The sequence below is a fragment of the Saccopteryx leptura genome, chromosome 7, assembly GCF_036850995.1.
Source record: "Saccopteryx leptura isolate mSacLep1 chromosome 7, mSacLep1_pri_phased_curated, whole genome shotgun sequence".
NCBI lineage: Eukaryota > Metazoa > Chordata > Mammalia > Chiroptera > Emballonuridae > Saccopteryx > Saccopteryx leptura.
Window position 1 is genome coordinate 115,528,649 of NC_089509.1, and position 19,686 is coordinate 115,548,334.

The 19,686-nt window shown below is 45.3% G+C and overlaps 1 protein-coding gene across 3 annotated transcripts in view; it reads left to right on the forward strand.

The window, feature by feature from the left end:
• Positions 1 to 514: 514 nt before the first annotated feature.
• The window catches only part of DGKD (diacylglycerol kinase delta), a 115,552-nt gene continuing 96,380 nt past the window's right edge, over positions 515 to 19,686 (forward strand). For 2 of the 3 annotated variants that reach the window (XM_066346341.1, XM_066346340.1), the window contains exon 1: positions 517 to 688. In XM_066346341.1, the coding sequence (XP_066202438.1) occupies positions 533 to 688 (156 nt within the window). In that variant the 5' untranslated portion in view covers positions 517 to 532. Of the gene's footprint in view, positions 689 to 19,686 lie in introns of all 3 variants that reach the window. The other variant, XM_066346347.1, reaches the window with a different exon arrangement.

Sequence of the window (19,686 nt, forward strand, 5' to 3'; positions counted from 1 at the left end):
TAAACACCACTTTCTCCGGGAGCCTTACCAGACGGACTCATATATCCCTGTTCTGCTATCTCAGAGGTCTGTGCAAGTCGTTTCTTCTTTCTGTCCTGCATTCATGCATGCATTCGTCCACTGCCCCATAGTTTACTGTGCAACTAACTACTAAATGCCAGACACAGGATTAGATGCTGGCGACACAAATGCAGAGCAAGAAAGACACGGTCTCGGGCTTTTGAAGGTCACATACTCTCGAAGGGGAAGGTTAAAGATTTAAAAGAAAGTGAACATATAAACCAAAAAAACCACACATTACGTCCCCGTAAAATAAACAAATGCTAAGATAAACAAATGTGTCCCGGGTTTGGGACACAATTCGCGGCGGTGACGGGTCCCTAGCGCTGCCGGCAGGGGACGCGGAGGGGCGGAGTGGGAGGTCGCTCAGGACTGGCCCCGCCCCTCACCAGAACAGGCCCCGCCTCTCACCGGAATAGGCCCCTCCCTCAAGGCCCGCCCCCAGCCGCTGTGCGCGCGCTGGCTGGGCAGCATGGCGGCGGCGGCGGGCGCCCCTCCGCCGGCTCCACCGCAGCCTCCTCCGCCGCCGCCGCCCGAGGAGTCGTCGGATAGCGAGCCCGAGGCGGAGCCCGGCTCCCCGCAGAAGCTCATCCGCAAGGTGTCCACGTCGGGCCAGATCCGCCAGAAGGTGAGACGCGGCCGCGGCCCGTGCGCGCGCCCCTCACGCCGAGGCAGCCCGGTGAGGCCCGTGGCGCGGCCGGAGCAGCCGCCCAGGCCGGCCCCGGGTCCAGCTGCCCGGACGGAGCGCGCCCGCGGGCCAGCGGGCGGGCTCCCGGCCTCGCACCCGGCTGAGCGCACCTCCCGGCGGGGCCGCGCCAGTGGGGCTCCCCGGCGGGGGCGCAGGTGGGCGCCGCGCGGAGCCGGGGGACCCGGGGGCTGGAGGAGCCGGGGGGAAACTGAGGCCTAGAGGCGGGGGAGGGGCCGAGCGCTCCAGAAGTGGGTGCTACCGACCGTGCCCCGCAGGCGTGCGCTTCCCGAGCCCCGGGTTCAGCCCTTTTTCCGAGCCCTGGTCGGGTCGTTTCCCGCCGGGTGCTCTCCAGACTCACCTGTGTGGTCTCCTTAGAAATCCTACCAGACCCGGGTGTGGGGCTCGTCTCCGCAGTCGCGTGCATGTTCGTGCCCGCCCGCCCGGGACGGGGTGCGCGTTTTGTGACCGTCCCCCGGGCCCTCCTCGGGAAAGCGGGCACGGGGGGCTTTCCCTGGCCGCGCGCCCGCTTGGCACTGAGCTCTCCACGGACAACTCTAGACGCCAAATACTAGCTGCAGAAAGACGCATTTCCTTTTTGCAGGGAGAAAGTTGCACCCTTTGTTTCCCCATTGCGGTTCCCGTTGAAAACGGCTTATGGTTTTTGCTATACCCTCTGTTGGCACACGGCTTCCTTGGGCAGGTGGCCGGACAGGTGGCCGAGGGCTGGATGGGTCTGTGGGCAGCCTGGCCGTCCAGCTGGCACTGGCTTGGTCATCCTGCTGCAGTGCGCTTGTCCTCCTGGGGCCAGTTCGATGTAGTTGTTACTTTTACCGTGGGAGCTATTTCTTTCATGATGTTCTGCCCACTTTTGATACCCATCCGGCGTAGTCTTTGGTCCTCACAGGATGCAGTCAGGTTTATGGTGAAGTGCTCCAGTTATTCAGCAAATCGGTATTGAACACCTCTTTTGTTCCAGGTATAACAGTAATAATTATAATGATGGCAGTACTTCAGTGCTTACCATGTGCAGCACTTGACCTGGGTTAACTCATCACTCCTTGAGTTGGGTGTTTTCTGTTATCTCCATGTTGTGGAATTGATAATGGAGGTAGAGAAGTTAAGTGACTTGCCCAGGCTATGGCAGGTAGTCAGTGTGGCTCTGGCCCAGAACCGTGGCCGGGGTACTCTGATGGAAAGCTGTTTCTCCGTGTAGGGGTTCCCACTCTGTAGGAGATGGACGCCTGTGTACGTGACTATGTGACATAGGAAATGCTGTGGAAGCTCAGAGATCTGAGAATCCAATTACCCTGGGAGGCGGGATTTTGGAGGAAAGAATTTACCAGGTTAAGTGGAAGGAAGAAGGGTTTTCCTCAGAGTTGACTATTGTATCTCAAGTCTGGGAATGGTCAGCTGGTGAGTGCATCAGGTTGAGAGGAATTAGGAATGGGCTGGACATGTAGATTTTGAAGGGCTAGCCTGGGATTAGGATTTTGGCCTTGGGCAACAGGGAGCCACAGAGGGTTACTCAAAACCTGGCCAGATGTGCTTTTCAGATTTCTAAGAAACCCTAAATAGTATCGTTAGGAGTTGCTCACTCCTCCAGCAGTGTGGGCTAGACCATGTGATTTACAAATGTGATTAAGATTTGATCTCTCAGAGAGTCTAGTGTTTGTCCAGAATTCTGTTCTTTAGGAGGTGGGTCCCCAACCCCAAATGACCACAACAGCCAACAACAAAACAATAGTTTCTGCTATGCCATCTGTTCTGGTTCAGGAGAAGTGATGGGTAGACTGCTAAAAATACACCATGAGGACTTGAGTTTCTGAATACAGTTACATCGGCTTAAGGCTGATTTTTTGTGGGTTGTTAGTGATTGTCAGACTGTGGGAAACCTGAGGTTTACTGTGTGTGCAATAGCCCCACCTCCCCTTAGCAGATAAGCCACTCAAAAACTCCTCTGGTATATGTGGTGCATAAGAGAAATATATCCAGAATGGTATGGGGTCTTATTCTGGGTTCAAAAAGGAAAACCAAACCCATTTTAAGTGTTCAAGACAGAGGGAATTTAATGTAGGGGCATGCTTGCATAGGTGATGAAGAATTGAGGTTGAAAACAGTGAGCAGTGAGGCAACCAACCCTGAGATGAGCCAACAAACAGGAAACCACTGCCACCCCTGAGCTGGAGGACAAAGGGAGGAGGTGGCATATCTAACTCCAGGAACAACTGCCACCCCCCACAGAAGCTGGAACCACCCTGAGTTGTCTGGAGGAGGCTGGAGCCTTGGGGGGGGGGGGGTCCCGCAGCTGCTGGAGACTCACTCTGTCCCCCTCTGGCCTGGGAAGCCCTGCCTGCAGGGGTCAGTCCTCCACCCTTTGGGCTAGAGCAGAAGGGAACTGGAATTGAGGACAAGCTGGCCCAGGACCAGAGCTGTATGTATGTCAAGTTTTGACATATTAGTCCAGTAAGCTAGAGGTGTCTTAATAGAATAAGGAGAGGAGGTATCTTATGACAGTGCTTCTCAGATTTCAATGTAAGGCAGACACATCCCCAGGGGATCTTGTTAAAATGCAGATTCTCACTGAGTAGGTCAGGGGGGGCGGCCTGAGATTCTGCCTTTTTTCATCAGCTCCCAGGAGATGCTGCTTGGTGCTGGTCCAGGGACCAGACTTTGAGAAGACCTTATGACGTGTGTGTCAAGAGAATTCTTACCAAACTCCACGTTGTTAATTTATAAGGGTCTTTTAAAACTTCTCCAGGTCTTCAGCATACTGAGAATTTGATGTGTGTAATTTGGGATGGTTGTTTGTTAGCTTAGCATTTCATGCATGTTTGATATTTTTATATGTTCCAGTGAACAATTCATTTATATTTTCTATCCATAGTACACAGTAATGATTCTCTGGTACTGCATAGCTAGAGTGGAAGAAAGAAAATGGAGCTAATAACACAGATAAATTAATTCACCAGCACATTATAAGGTATTGTGAAATTTGAGTAAAAGTAGTGTGATTCTGTGGATTTTATCAGTTTAGGTAGAGTTTAATTTACTTTAAAAAGTTTAAAAAAATTAACATTTCTGGCTTTGTGCATAAAAGTGCTTCTATTCCTGGTTTCAGATTTCAACAAACCATTTTTCCAATTTTAAAATGAAGACTAATAAAAATCAGAGAAAAGTTTCAAGTTGTGAAAGGCTTAGAAAATGACAGCTTTCTTAAGATATAATTCACATTCCACACAGTTAACTTATTTAAATTGTGCAGTTCAGTGGTTTTATGTATCTCCACAGTAGTGTAACCATCACCACATTTGTAAAACGTTTTCATCATCCCAGAAAGAAACCCCCTCACCATTAGCACTCACTCCCTGTTTGCTCCTAACTGTCACAACCTCGGGCAACTGCTCACCTACTTCCTGTCTTAAGGACTTGCCATTTCTGGACATTTCATTGATGTAGAAACATGCGGTATACGCCTTTTGTGTCTGGCTTTTCTCATTTAGCATAAGTGTTTGAGGTTTATCCATTTTGTAGCATGTGCCAGTCCTTTTTTTTATTTTTATTGCTGAATATTTCATTGTATGGACATACTACATTTTACTTACATTTATTAATTGATGGGCATTTGGGTTAGTTCTACTTTTGGGCTGTTCCGGGTAATGCTGCTGTGAATATTGGTGTATGAGTTTTGTGTGGACATATGTTTTCATTTCTCTTGGGAATATACCTAGGAGTGGATTTGCTGGGTCATTTGGTAACTCTATGCTTAACCTTTGAAAACGGCTAGACTGTTTTCCAAAGTGGCTGCACCGTTTTCCATTCCTTCCAGCAACTGTAGGAGGGTTCCAGGCTCTTCGTGTCCTCAGTATTGTCTTTTTGATGATAGCCATCCCAGCGGCTGTGAAGTGGTGTAAAAGGTTTCAAAGCTAGTGTCTAGTATATTTAATAGCCTAACCAGTGGTCGGCAAACTCATTAGTCAACAGAGCCAAATATCCACAGTACAATGATTGAAATTTCTTTTGAGAGCCAAATTGTTTAAACTTAAACTATATAGATAGGTACATTCCTTATCGACGTAGCGCTTGCACATGGTTTTTGTTTTTGTTTTTGTTTTGTTTTTGTTGTTTTTTTTACAGAGACGGAGATAGAGATAGGGATAGACAGGGACAGACAGACAGGAACAAAGAGAGATCAGAAGCATAAATCATTAGTTTTTTGTTGCAACACCTTAGTTGTTCATTGATTGCTTTCTCATATGTGCCTTGACCGCCAGCCTTCAGCAGACCGAGTAACCCCTTGCTCGAGCCAGCGACCTTAGGTCCAAGCTGGTGAGCTTTTTGTGCAAGCCAGGTGAGCCCTCGCTCAAGCTGGCGACCTCCAGGTCTCCAACCTGGGTCCTTCGCATCCCAGTCCGATGCTCTATCCACTGCACCACCGCCTGGTCAGACCTGCATGTGGTATTTTGAGGAAGAGCCACACTCACGGGGCCAAAGAGCCGCATGTGGCTCGCGAGCTGCAGTTTGCCGACCAGTAGTTTTATATCGATTGAAGTTGATTCACATCCTCCTCTCCAGCTTATGAGATGTGATCACAGACACGTTTCTAAAATTTTCTTTTCTTTAAATTTAAATTTTATTATTTTAAAATTTTTATTTATTTTAGTGACAAAGGAAGGGAGAGACAGGGACGTTGAACTGTTCCTGTATGTGCTGTGACTGGGGATTGAACCGGCAGCCTCTCTCCTTTGGGACGATGCTCTAACTAACCAACCAAGCTATCTGGCCAAGGCTCTAAATTTCTTTTAAGACTTGACTTCCCTACCTGGAAACAGGGAAAATATTAATCCTTGGGTTGGCAGTAGTGACAGTAAATGTAGCTGTGTTTCTGGGCCTCATTTCCATATCTGCACAATGGGAATGATAATAATAGTTCTTAGGTCTGTAAAATATAAATGACGATACCTTATAGAATTAAATGCAGTGATCCATGTACAACATTTAACATAGAGCATCACACGTCGTACACATTCAGTAAATGGTTGCTCTTATGATTATTTCTGTATTTCTGATTCACTTTCTGTATCTCAGATACTAGTAGCCGTCTCCCTGATTCCGTCCTTCCCCCGCTCAGGCTGACCTGGGTGAGTCTCCACTTCGGTCAGCTGGAAGAGCAAATAAAAATGAATCTGGGTCCTGGCTGTGTAGCTCAGTTGGTTAGAGTGATGTCCCAGCATGCCAAAGTTGGGGGTTTGATCCCTGGTCAGGTTGTGCACAGGAATCAACCAGTGATAGCATGAATGAGTAGAGTAAGGATCGATATATCTGTCTCTCTCTCTCTCTGTCCCTTGCCCTGCAGCTCTCTCAAAAAAATATAATTAAGAAAAAATGAGTCTGGAAGACAATTAGCAATGAAGATCTTAAAAACTTTTTTTGCTGATTTATTGAATACTTGTGGTTATGCAGTAGGCCAGGCATGGTTTTCCTTATTTCACAGATCCAGTTTAACTCAGCAAAGATTGCAGACCTTTAAATTAAGTGTGCTAGGCACTGGGGTACTTGACTCAATAACAGCGACTCTGCTCCTAGAGCGAACAGTGTGGAGACAAGACAGACATGAATAAAATAATCACACATGTAAAGGTTTTATTTGTTGATTTTAGAGAGAGGAGAAGAGAGAGAGAGAGAAAGGTGGGGAGGTGGGGTGGGAAGCATCAACTTGTAGTTGTGTATGTGCCTTGACCAAGCAAACCCAGGATTTCGAACCAGTGACCTCAGTCTCAGTGTTCCATGTCGATGCTCTATCCACTGCGCCACCACAGGTCAGGTGAAATAAGCACACTTTATTTATTTATTTATTTATTTATTTATTTATTTTTGTATTTATTTTTGTATTTATTATTGTATTTTTCTGAAGTGAGAGGCAGGGAGGTAGACAGACTCCCACATGCGCACCTGGCATGCCCACTGGGGGGCCATACTCTACCCATCTGGGGCATTGTTCCGTTGCGGCCAGAGCCATTCTAGTGCCTGAGGCAGAGGCCATGGAACTGTCCTCAGTGCCTGGGCCAACTTTGCTCCAATGGAGCCTTAGTTGTAGGAGGGGAAGAGAGAGATAGAGAGAAAGGAAAGGGGGAAGGGTGGAGAAGCAGATGGGCTTTTCTCCTGTGTGCCCTGACCAGGAATCAAACCTGGGACATCCACATGTTGGATGGATGCTCTACCACTGAGCCAACCGGCCAGGGCCTGAACTAAGCACATGTTTAATGTGCAGTTGTGATGGCAGTGAGTGCTACACAGGAGAGGGCCAGAGTGCTCTTGGAAGTGCATTTGACTTGATACTCAGGGAGGTATGGAAAGGGCTTGTTGGCCCTGGCCGGTTTGCTCAGTGGCCTGGCGTGCAGGAGTCCTGGGTTCGATTCCCGGCCGGGGCACACAGGAGAGGCGCCCATCTGCTTCTCCACCCCTCCCCCTCTCCTTCCTCTCTGTCTCTCTCTTCCCCTCCTGCAGCCAAGGCTCCATTGGAGCAAAGTTGGCCTGGGCGCTGAGGATGGCTCTGTGGCCTCTGCCTCAGGCGCTAGAATGGCTCTGGTTGCAGCAGAGCAACGCCCCAGATGGGCAGAGCATCGCCCCTTGGTGGGCATGCCGTGTGGATCCCTGTCAGGTGCATGCGGGAGTCTGTCTGACTGCCTCCCTGTTTCCAACTTCAGAAAAATACAAAAAAAAAAAAAAAAAAGAAAGAAAAAAAAAGAAAGGGCTTGTTGAAGAAGGGCCCTTCCGTTCCCTTACTCTGAAAGCTGGGTAGGAAAAAGTGACTTCTGGTAATGGTGGGCCCAGCAACTGACTAGCCGTTCTGCCCACCACCGTCTAATAGAAGAGAGCTAATAAGATAATTTCTATTTATGAAGCTAGGATCTGGGGAGGATGTAGGTCTGTGGAAGTGAGCAAGACGTCTGGTGCTGTTTTGTTTTGTTTTTTTACCTTGGAGTCAGTAGTAGGGTCTGTAGCAGAACTAGTGTTCCCACAAAATTTATCCGGAACCTCAGTTTGTAACCTTATTTGGAAATAGAGTCTTTTGTGGGTATAATTAGTTAAGGCTCTTGAGATAAAGTTATCGTGGATTTAGGGTGGATTCTACATCTAATTTCTGGTGTCTTTTAAGAGAAAGGGGAGGGAGAGTTGGATTCAGACACCCAGAGAAAAAGGCCATGTGAAAACAGAGCCACAGATGAGAGTTACATTGCCACAACCAAGACCTGGATGGAGCCACTAGAAGGATGGAACCTCCCCTGGATCCTTAGGCCCTGCTGATTTCAGACTTCTAGCCTCCTGCGTCATGAAACAACACACTTCTGTTGGTTAGGCCGCCCAGTCTGTGGCACTTGGGTATGGGGCCGCCACAGGAACTTGATACAGGGCCGTGTGCTGCCTCTGAAGGAGGGGCTGCAGGCTGAGCTCTGTGGGGCTGTCAGAAACGCCTTGGGGTGTGGTGTGAGGGTGAGGTGTCAGGGTCCGCCAAAGGGCAGCTGTCCAGGGGAGCTCCCTTAGTTTGAGTTGGGATCCCAAAAGCCACTTCCAAGGACTGAGGGTGAGCCAGAAGTAGGACTTCCAGAGGATTGCAGTCCTGCTTCCAATCGTGTCCTGTCTCTGAGATTAGAGAAAGCTAACCCCAGAGTGCTACTCTCTCCATGTTTCTAACAGAAGCAGTGGGAATCCTCTGTAGAAGGAGATAATGTCATCTAGTTCTACCCTTATTTTCCCAGGCCCTGTTGTAAATTCAGCGTTCTTGATCCAATAAACAATGGACACACAGGGAGGTGAGGCTGCATGAGTTGAAACCAATACAAACAACAGAATATGAAGATGGAGTAATAGGGGCTCCAGATGTCAGATGTGGATTTTAAAATAACTGTGTATCTCAGAATCCTTAACTAATTATATCCGCAAAGACCCCATTTCCAAATAAAGAGGAGATAAAAGACCAGATTGAGAATTCTGGCAGAGAACTAAAAACTAAAAAAAAAAAAAACCAATGGAAAAATTTAAAATAGAAAAATGTAGTAATCAGAGCTAAATTCTCAAAGTAAGGGTAGATTAGACACAGCTGACGAAAGAATTTAGTGGCCCAGAAGATAGCTCAAAATACCCACGAGAAAGCCTGGAGACATTAAAAAAAAAGGTAAAAATTAGAAGACAGAGAAGGAGTCAGAGGTTAAAGTGAGGTCTAATTTGTGTTTAATTGTCATCTCACAAAAAGAGTAGAGAAAATTGGGCAGAAATAACATTTGAAAAGATAGTGCCTGAGAATTTCTCACAGCTATGAAAGGTGCCACCCGCAGGGCCGATAACCCATGAGCACAAGGAAAACCACACCCAGTCGTGTCATCATATGACTGCTGAAAACCCATGAGGAGGGGACTGGGAAGCGTCTGGAGACAGATTGCCCTCCAAAGAGCAACAGGTAGATTGACAGGTGTGTTCTTAACAGAATCCATGGGAAACAGAAATCAGCTGAAATTTAAGTATTGAAAGAAACTGACTGCTAACCTGGAAGTTTTTACTGAACAAAGACATCATCCTTCAGAAATACAGCTGAGATACAGACATTTTCAAAGAAACAAAAAAATTTATTTATTTTTTTTGTGAGCAGACCCACACTGAAGGGAACACTAAAGGATTTCTTTTCTTTGCTGAAGGAAAAGGATCTCAGGTGTAAGGTTAGACTTGCAGGAGGAATAAAGAGCAACAACAAGTCCTTGACTGTAAAAATTAATTTTGCCTTTAGGTGTAACAATGGCGTATAAGTCATAAAGGAGGTAAATGGAATAAAACTGCTTTAAGATCCTTGCATTTTCAGGAAGAAGAATAAAGAACTATTAATATTAGATAAATCTCAGATACATGTAATCTGTGTGGCAGCCACTAAAATTGTGAAAGACTGATATCTAAGCTAAAGGAAAGAAAAACGGAATAATAAGAAAATTTATTATATATTTTTTAAGAGTTTATTTATTCATTTTGGTGGGGCGGGGGAGAGTGAGAAAAGGGGGAAGAGCAGGAAGCATCAACTCTCATAAGTGCCTTGACCAGGCAAACCCAGGGTTTTGGACCGGAGACCTCAGCAATCCGTGTTGAGGCTTTATCTATTGTGCCACCACAGGTCAGGCCAGTAATAAAATTTAAATCTGAAAGAAGACAAGGAGAGAAAAGGGAACATTGAACAAGTGGGACAAAGAGAAAGCAGACAGTAAGTTAATAAACTTAAATCTCAATATATCAGTAATTACATTAAATGTAAGTAGATTTGAATACTCCAATTAAAAGACAGAGATTGTCAGGTCAGAAAGCAAAACCTGATGAGGCTATTTAAGAGAGACATTTGAAACAAAAGATTATCAAAAGATTGAAAGTAAAAGAATGGAAAGAAAAATACTATGCACATACTAACCAAAAGAACATTGATGCTGCTATTTTTATATTAGATAAAATAGGTTTTGAAGGCAAAATATATTATTAGAGATAAAGATATACTGTTAGATGATAAATGACCTGTTTATTGCACATATAATTAAAATCTGTATATGCACTTAACATAATTTGAAAATATGTATGAGATAAATGAATATAATTGTAATGGAAAGAAACAAATCCACCATGTTAGTGAGATATTTTAACATACCTGTCTCAGATGCTGTATAATAATTAGACAGATAACTTGTAAAAATATAGAAGATTTGAGCAGTGTAAGTATTAAACTTGACCTAATGGGCATATATAGAAAACACTGCACCTGGCGATTGCAGAATCACATTATTTTCAAATGCATAGGGCACATTTGTCAGAATTTGCTATATACTGTCCACAAGGTAATTCTCAACAAATTTAAAAGGATTCAAGTTATTTATATAGGCTGTGTTCTCTAACAACAGTGGAATTAATCTAGAAATCAATAAAATTAAAATTCTCATTATCTGGAAATTTAGAAATCTATCTATTTATTTATTTATTATTTTTTTTACAGGGACAGAGAGAGAGTCAGAGAGAGGGATGGATAGGGACAGACAGACAGGAACGGAGAGAGATGAGAAGCATCAATCATCAGTTTTTCGTTGGGACTCCTTAGTTGTTCATTGATTGCTTTCTCACATGTGCCTTGACCGCGGGCCTTCAAGTAGACCAAGTAACCCCTTGCTTGAGCCAGCGACCTTGGGTCCAAGCTGGTGAGCTTTTTTTGGCTTAAGCCAGATGAGCCCGCGCTCAAGCCGGCAACCCTGGGGTCTCAAACCTGGGTCCTTCCACATCCCAGTCCAACACTCTATTCACTGCGCCACCACCTGGTCAGGCTAGAAATCTATTTTTAACTAATTTATCAGTTAAAGAAAACTAGAAAATATTTTGAGTTGAATGATAGCAAAATATATCACATATAACCAGTGGACTACAGCTGAAGTTATATTTAGAGGGAAGTTTACGGCTTTAAGTGCATTTATGCTAGAAAAGAAGGCATGCTGGGAATCCATGACCTAGGCATGTATATCAAGTAGTAAGAATAGCAACACATTAAACTCCAAGAAAATGGAATGAAGGAAATAATGAAAAGCATTATTTAATAAAATGGAAAACATTAGGAAGGATCAGCAGAGGCAAAAATAGATTTGAAAATCAAATAAAGTTGACAAATTCTAGCAGGAATAATTAAGAAAATGAGAAGGAGCCCTGGCCGGATAGCTCAGTTGGTTGGCTTGTCATCCTGAAGCACAGAGGTTGCTGGCTCGATCCCAGGGCAGGGCACATACAGGAACAGATTGATGTTCCTGTTTCTCTCTCCTTTTCTCTGTCACTAAATTAAATACATTAAAAATAAAAAGGAAAGAAAAGAAAAAGAGAAGGCAAATAATGTTAAGATGAAAAGGGACATCATTGAAGGTCCTATAGATATTAAAAAGAATGAAAAGGTGTGACAAACAACTTGATACAAGTAAAATTGAAAATTTAGAAAAAGTGGACAAATTCCTAGAAAAATACAACCTAAGACTGATGCAAGAAATAGGATATGCACTTGACCTGTGTTGGTGCAGTGGAGAAAGTGTAGCCCTGGAATACTGAGGTCTAAACCTCACTGGTTCAAAGCTCCAGGCTTGCCTGGTCAAGGCAGATATGAGAAACAACTAGGAGTTGATGCTTCCCACTCCTCCCTACCTTTCACTCCTCTCTCTAAAATCAATAAATAAAATCTTAAAAGAAAAATGAAATAGGAAATGCAAATTGTTTTATAATTATTAAAGATATTGAATCCATAATTTAAAATCTTTCAATAGCCCAAATGACTTTTCCAGTGAATTCTAAGCATGTAAAGAAGAATAAGACCAGTTTTATGTGTAAACACTTCCAGGAGATAGTAAAAGAGGGAACGTTATATATGTATTTTTTTTTTATTTTTTTTTTTCATTTTTCCGAAGTTGGAAACGGGGAGGCAGTCAGACAGACTCCCGCATGCGCCCGACCGGGATCCACCCAGCATGCCCACCAGGGGGCGATGCTCTGCCCCTCTGGGGCGTCGCTCTGTTGCATCCAGAGCCATTCTAGCACCTGAGGCAGAGGCCACAGAGCCATCCTCAGCACCTGGGCCATCTTTGCTCCAAAGGAGCCTCGGCTGCGGGAGGGGAAGAGAGAGACAGAGAGGAAGGAGAGGGGGAGGGGTGGAGAAGCAGATAGGCGCTTCTCCTGTGTGCCCTGGCCAGGAATCGAACCCGGGACTCCTGCACGCTAGGCCGATGCTCTACCACTGAGCCAACCGGCCAGGGCCCTATATATGTATTTTTATGAGGCCAACGAAACTGGAATAGTGTAAAACCTGCTGAGATCATTACAAGAACGGAAGATTACAGTCTAAGATAACCAATGAACATAGGTCAATATTTCTTAAACAGAATGTGTATGATCATCTCAACAGATGTAAAAAATTTTTTTTGATAAAATTCAACATTCATATTCAGTTTGGAATAGGGAGGGTGTTAGCAAACCTTTTCTGTAGAGGGCCAGATAATAAATACTTAAAGCTTTGTGGGACAACTCACGTCCGCGTTGCAGTGTAAAAGCAACCATAGACAATATAGGCACAGTGCTGGTCTCTACAGAAATGGGGGATGGGCCAGATTGGTGCATGGCCTGGCCTTTGCCCACCACTGGAATAGGGAAACCTCCTTCATCTAATGAAGAGTGTCTAGCCTGACCTGTGGTGGCGCAGTGGATAAAGAGTCGACCTGGAAATGCTGAGGTCGCTGGTTCGAAACCCTGGGCTTGCCTGGTCAAGGCACATATGGGAGTTGATGCTTCCAGCTCCTCCCCCCCTTCTCTCTCTCTGTCTCTCCCTCTCTTCTCTAAAATGAATAAATAAATTAAAAAATATATACAAGAATAATGAAGAGTGTCTACAAAAGCAGCACGCCTCATGCGTAATGGTCAATGTCGATAGCTTCCCCAGGAGGTAGGAACAGGAAGTGGATGTCCATCATCACTACTTCCACTCAACACGTACAGTCATGCAAGAAAAAGAAATTAAAGGCATAAGGATTGGAAAGGAAGAAAACAGTTAGTATTTGCAAATGATAGAAATGTTTCCTTAGATCTACAAGTATACAGATAAGTTATAAATAAATGAGCGTAGCGGGGTTGCTGGATTCAAGGACAGTGTACAAAAATTGATATTTCTGTGTGGTATAATAAGTATATTTGTGCTTTGTCTCTGGTTCCTGGCACAGAGCTCCTGAGTGATAGGAGTGTCACTATTTATAACGGCTCCTTTTGACTACACTTAACTTTATGCTAATAAGGCGACTTAGTGTGGGCCCCCTAGATACATAGGTAGCTTCTGGGTGGGAACTGGTCACCCAGAAGACCAAACAAGTGATTAGAGGTGTGAACATGCAGCCCTAGTCCCATCTTCCTAGTGGGGGTGCAGGCTGGATTTTAGTTATAAACAAACTCTCAAACTGGGGAGATTTGAGGAGTTTCTGGGTTGGTGAGCACACTAATGTGCTGGAATGGTGACGTGCCCAGGGAGGGCAGGAAAGCTCGGTCCCCAGCCCCCCATACCTGGTCTTATGTATCTCTCATTTGGTGTCTCTTCCAGGTGTTAGTAAGTATGTGGAGCAAGGGACTGCTCATCTGTTGTTGGTGGGGATATTAAATTGGTAACACTACTGTAGAAGACATTTTGGCAGTGTTTCTGAAGTTGAAGACATGTATACTGTGTTTCAGCAATTCTACTTGTAGATATATATTTAACAGCGCATGTAAGCAAATGTACTCCAAGGGGCATGTACAAGAATATTACTAGTGTTACTGTTTGTAATAGCTCAGAAGTAGAAACAGCCTACACGTCTGCCTACAGTGGAATGGATAACCAATGGTATGTCCTTACAAGAGCATCCTATACATCAATGGAAATAAACTGCTGCCTGCTGATTTAAGGATTAATCACAGCATTAAAGTTGTCTGGCCAAAAAAGCCAGGCATGAAAGAATATATTCTCTATTATTTCATGCATATCCAGGTCGGAAGAGAGAGGACACCGCGGGGCTTAGTCCTGCTGCCTGTGCGCTTAAGCTTATGTGGAAGGAAATGATTCCCGGAGAAGTGCGGGCGGTGGGAAGTGATGGGCAGTGACTTGATCTCTGTGAGAGAAGGAGCTTCTGCAGCGCTGCTGTTGTTGTTTCTAGACCTAGGGGGTGGTTAATTAGGCTCTCAGTTTGTGATAGTTGTTCACTTTTGTTTTGTGGACTTAGCTTTATGTATGCTATTTTATAATGAAAAGTATTTGTTTTAAAGGATTAATAAAAGAAGAGGTGGTAGCTGGTCAAAGAGGTATGCTGGTCACAGAGGTCCTGTGACCAGAGGGATCTAGGGGACATGGAGGGACTGAAGGAAAGCTGGTGTCGGTAGAGTTGGCAAGAGTTGAGGGGCCCTTGACTGTGCCGTGAGGCTGGAGTTGGGCAGGACACCTCCGAGAGCTCTGTAGTGGGGGGCTGCTGTTGCTTTAAGATTCTAAGAAGTGAGACGCAGTCCGATCCAGGTTTAAAAGGTGGCCCTGCTCTGTTGTGGCTGCCAGAGTGCATGCTGGCTGCCCCATGTGGTAAGATGATGGTGTTCCCGGCCAGGCTTGTGGTGGAGAGAGTTTGTTGGGTTTGATGTTGAGAGAACTCGGTGATGGTTTTGGTGTGGGTGTTGGGGAAGATGGAGCTCTTCTCTGGGATGAGGAGCTGTGGTTGAGGACCATTGAGGACCAGTGCAGGCGTTTTGCTCCCACTGAGCTCTAGTGGCTGGTATTCTGGATCCTATTGTGCTCAACTACCCCAGTTTCACAGATGAGGGACACAGACTTGAAGCATTTAGGCAGCTTGCCAGTGTGCCACAAAGTTGCCAAGTCTCATAGATTCCAGGTCACACCTCTCCCCACTGTCCCCTACCCAGTCCCCTCACAGCTATGTACAGTTCCTCTAAGCCTTCCTGAGAACAGTGGGGTAGTGGGAGAGGGCCTGGTCGGGCTCTGGGGCCCTTGGTTTTTGGGAAGTGGGCAGAGGAGCAGGATCAGTCAGAGAAGTGGGGGTGGGGGATGAGGAAGGAGGTAAGCCACTGTCTCAGCACCCAGAGCTCCACGGGCACTGTCATTATTGTACTTTTTGTTTTTGTGAGAGAGAGAGAGGCAGAGAGATAGGAAGGGAGAGAGATGAGAAGCATCAACTTGTAGTTGCAGCACTTTAGTTGTTCATTGATTGCATCTCATATGTGCCCTGACTGGGGGTTCCAGCCTAGCCAGTGACCCAAGCCAGAGACCCTGCGCTCAAGCTGGTGAGCCCCGTGCTCAAGCCGGCAACCTCAGGGTTTCAAACCTGGGTCCTCAGTGTCCCAGGTCTATGCTCTGTCTGCTGTGCCACCACCTGGTCAGGCAGTTGTCTTTACTTTTGTATTTCCTTCTTGAGTATTGTTCTGGGTGTGTTAATTTAGATGAAATGAAACTATGTAAGGGTTTACTTGAATGTTATAAGCATTCATCCATGTTATTAAATCTCTTTATTCTTATCCTTTGTAATGGTTGCACCAGTCTGTGAAGACTTTCTTTGCAAGGAAAGCTCTTTTTCAATTTTTTATTATGAAAAATTTAAAAATGATACAGTACAGTATACACTCAATATACCTACTACAAAGATTCAATAATTAACATGTTGCCAAATATACCTTATCTATATATATTGAATATAATGTTATATTCAATTATTATAAATAATTTCTTAACCCTTTTGAAGGTTATTTGTAGACATAACTCAGCTGATGTCTCTTCAAAAGGACATTTTCCTATATACCATTATTATAACTAATCTCCTAAAAATAAGAACTCTTAAAATATGGACATTTTTCTATATAGTATCATTATACCTGAAAAGTTAATTGTAATTTTCTGATATCTAACATCCATATCATTTTTAGAGATTTCTCTAGTTGATCCAAAAATGACTTGTCTAACCTCCCTATTGGGAACCTCGTGCCCGTCAAAATTCACGCGTTGTGTTGGGTTGTATCTCTGCAGTCTCTTAACTAAGAATGGCCCCCCCATCCTCACAACCTGCCCTCCCCAATATGACACTGACATTTTGAAGAGATGCGGTCAGTTGTCTTGTAAACTCTGGATTTGTCTGTTTCCTTTGCAGAGTACTTCATCCTGTGTGTGCTGTGAACTGCAAGTGAGCGGTTGGAAGACGCACTTGCATTCAGGTTGATGTTTTGGATGAATCTCCTAGATTTGGGATGCTGTGTGTCCCCTTTGCTGTGTGACTGTTCGGTTGACATGGAGATGCTCGATCTTTCCATGGGAAATGTGGATTTCCCTCTTTGCAATTAGGGAGTAATCTGTGAGGTGATTTCTGTGCACTGTATAATACCCTTTTCTCCAACAACTGTTTGCCAAGTTGTTTTCAGGATTCGAACACGATACTTGCCTGAGTCAGTTTTATTGAGGGGTTGGCCAAATAGAGCTCCTGCCATCCCCTTTCTTTCATTTTCCCACATTTATCTGTTGGCATTCTTCTGAAAAATTTTCCACTTTGACAGGGAAGGATTATAGTTCCTCCTAAAAAGGCAGTGTAATTGCCAATTTTCCATTTGATTACCAATTTTCTAAGCAAGGATTTGGGAAAATAGTCATCCCCAATGGGATGGGAGTTGCCACTGTGGATTCATGACTGTTTCTATTCAGTGCTTTACTGTCAGTGACAGTCATTCTTTTTTTTTTTTTTTCTGTATTTTTCTGAAGCCGGAAATGGGGAGAGACAGTCAGACAGACTCCCGCATGCGCCCGACCGGGATCCACCCGGCACGCCCACCAGGGGGCGACGCTCTGCCCACCAGGGGGCGATGCTCTGCCCCTCTGGGGCTTCGCTCTGTTGCGACCAGAGCCACTCTAGTGCCTGGGGCAGAGGCCGAGGAGCCATCCCCAGCGCCTGGGCCATCTTTGCTCCAGTGGAGCCTCGGCTGCGGGAGGGGAAGAGAGAGACAGAGAGGAAGGAGAGGGGGCGGGGTGGAGAAGCAGATGGGCACTTCTCCTGTGTGCCCTGGTGGGAATCGAACCCGGGACTTCTGCACGCCAGGCCGACGCTTTATCACTGAGCCAACCGGCCAGGGCGACAGTCATTCTTTTTGATGCTCAGATTGTCCCCATTTTGTCAGGAGAGCCCCCTTAAGCTGGCTTTTTGGTCTTTGAGTACTTGCTGACTATGACACAGCCTGTCTTTTAATCTTCTGGGTGGAGACCAGGGGTAGTGGAGCTCCGGGACAGAGGGGACAGGGACAGCTGTGTCCTGTGGCTGAGGTGGCTGGCCTGGGGCCTGCAGGTGACACTGCCCTCTCCTCCTGTGCCCGGGACAGGCAGTGCCCTGTGACTTTAGCGCATCAGGTGGCAGGTCTTTGCCTTCCCTTTTTGGGTTGTAGTAAATGAGTTGGAAAGCTTTTGTCATCCCTGCCTTTGATTTTTGCATCTCCATTTATTTGGTATTCCTTTGGGCAGTTCTTATCACTGTTGGTTAGACAGCCTGTCCCTTCAGCACGAGCTGTTCTCAGTCTTTTCTCATCTCTGCTTTAATTCTGACGTGCTGTGCGGATCTCAGGTTGCGTTGTACACACCATGTGTATTTTCTGCAGTGTAAACGTTTCCCTCCAGCCCTCTCCACGTGGCTTTTCATTTTGTCGGAGTGTCATGATGTTTGCTTCTTTTTCTAATCATGGTCTGTATCTTAGCTTGTTGTCTTTTCATTTCATCCTGTTCTCGTTTTGGTTGTCCCTGTAGTTAAAAAAAAACTACTTTATTTATTTATTTATTTATTTATTTATTTATTTATTTATTTATTTATTTTTGAGAGAGAGAGAGAGATAAGGGGAGGTGCGGGAAGCATCAGCTCGTAGTTGCTTCTCATATGCGCCTTGACCCGGCAAGCCCAGGGTTTCAAACTGGTGACGTCAGCATTCCAGATCGATATTTTATCCACTGTGCCACCACAGGCCTGGATTACCTTTAATTTTTTGATAGAGGCACTAATCTTCCTGTAACTTTACAACAGAAAAGACATATTTTCTAAAATATAGTCTTGTTTTTTGTAATGATTCATTTCATTTCTCTATAAGTGCTTTCTGGTATATGTCCAACTTTCCATACCCCATACCTTTGATTTATTGATCCTTAAGTGGTGTTTGCTGGTCTGTGGTTTGAGCTGCCGTTAGCTGTGTGTGTGGCTGTCCCATCTGAGACTGGCCATAGGGCAGTACTGCCATCGCTCTGGGCAGGCTTCCCGCCACTTTGGTCTGAGCAGTGACTTGTTTTGTGTCACCTGCTGTGCACTTCTGGCTGGCTCTGCTCTTCTGTGTGTGAAGGTGAAGGGGCCTGAGTCGGTGGTGTTCTTGAGCTCGGTTCCTCTGGCCCCAGGAGGATCAGGACAACCCCATCTCCAGGGTGAGCAGTGCTTTGTCCTTGTGGCAGGATGGAAGAGGGCCGCTGTCTTTCTGTTTCTTTTTTGAAAATTTACAGTTTTAACCATTTTAAATGTACAGTTCGGTGACCTTAATTAAGTACATTAACGATATCTGCGACCATCACCGCTATTTAGTTCCAGAACTGTTTTGGTCCCTGCGTGGGAAACCTCCTCCCCATTCCCTGCTCCGCCACAGCCCCTGGCAGCCACCAGCCAGCCTTCCTTCTCTATGGGTTTGTCTATTCTGGACACTTCATAGAGCTGGAGTTGTGCAATGCGTGTCCTTGGGTGTCTGGCATCTTACCCGTAGCCTAATGTTTTCAGGGTTCATCCGTGCTGTACCATGTGTTGGGCCTTCATTCCTTTTGTGGCTGAATAGTAGTCCATGGGATAGACAGACCACATGCTGTTTATCTGTTCATCTGTTGATGTATCTTTGAAATGCGTCTTCCCTTTGGCTCTTATGAATAGAGCCGCTATGAACAAGTTAATATTTTAATGTCTGCTTTCAGTTCCTTTGGGTATATATATGTCCAGAGTGTGGAATTTCTGGGCGATTCTGTGTTTACTTTATTAAGGGAGCTCCAAACAGTTTTCCACAGTGGCTACAGCACTTTACCGCAGTGTTTGTGGGGTGCAATTTCTCTGCACTTTGCTAACTTTTTAAAAATTATTATTACTATTGCCACCCTGATGGTTGTAAAGTGGTATCTCACAGTACTTATGTATTTATTTATTTTTAAACATTTTATTTATTGATTTTATGTGGGGCCGGGTGCGGTAGCAAGAAGTATCAACTTGTAGTTGGTTCACTTTAGCTGTTTGCTGGTTGCCTGTCGTTTGTTGGATGTGCCTTGACCGGGCAAGCCCAGGGTTTCGAACTGGTGACCTCAGCCTTCCAGGTTGATGCTCTGTCCACTGTGCCAC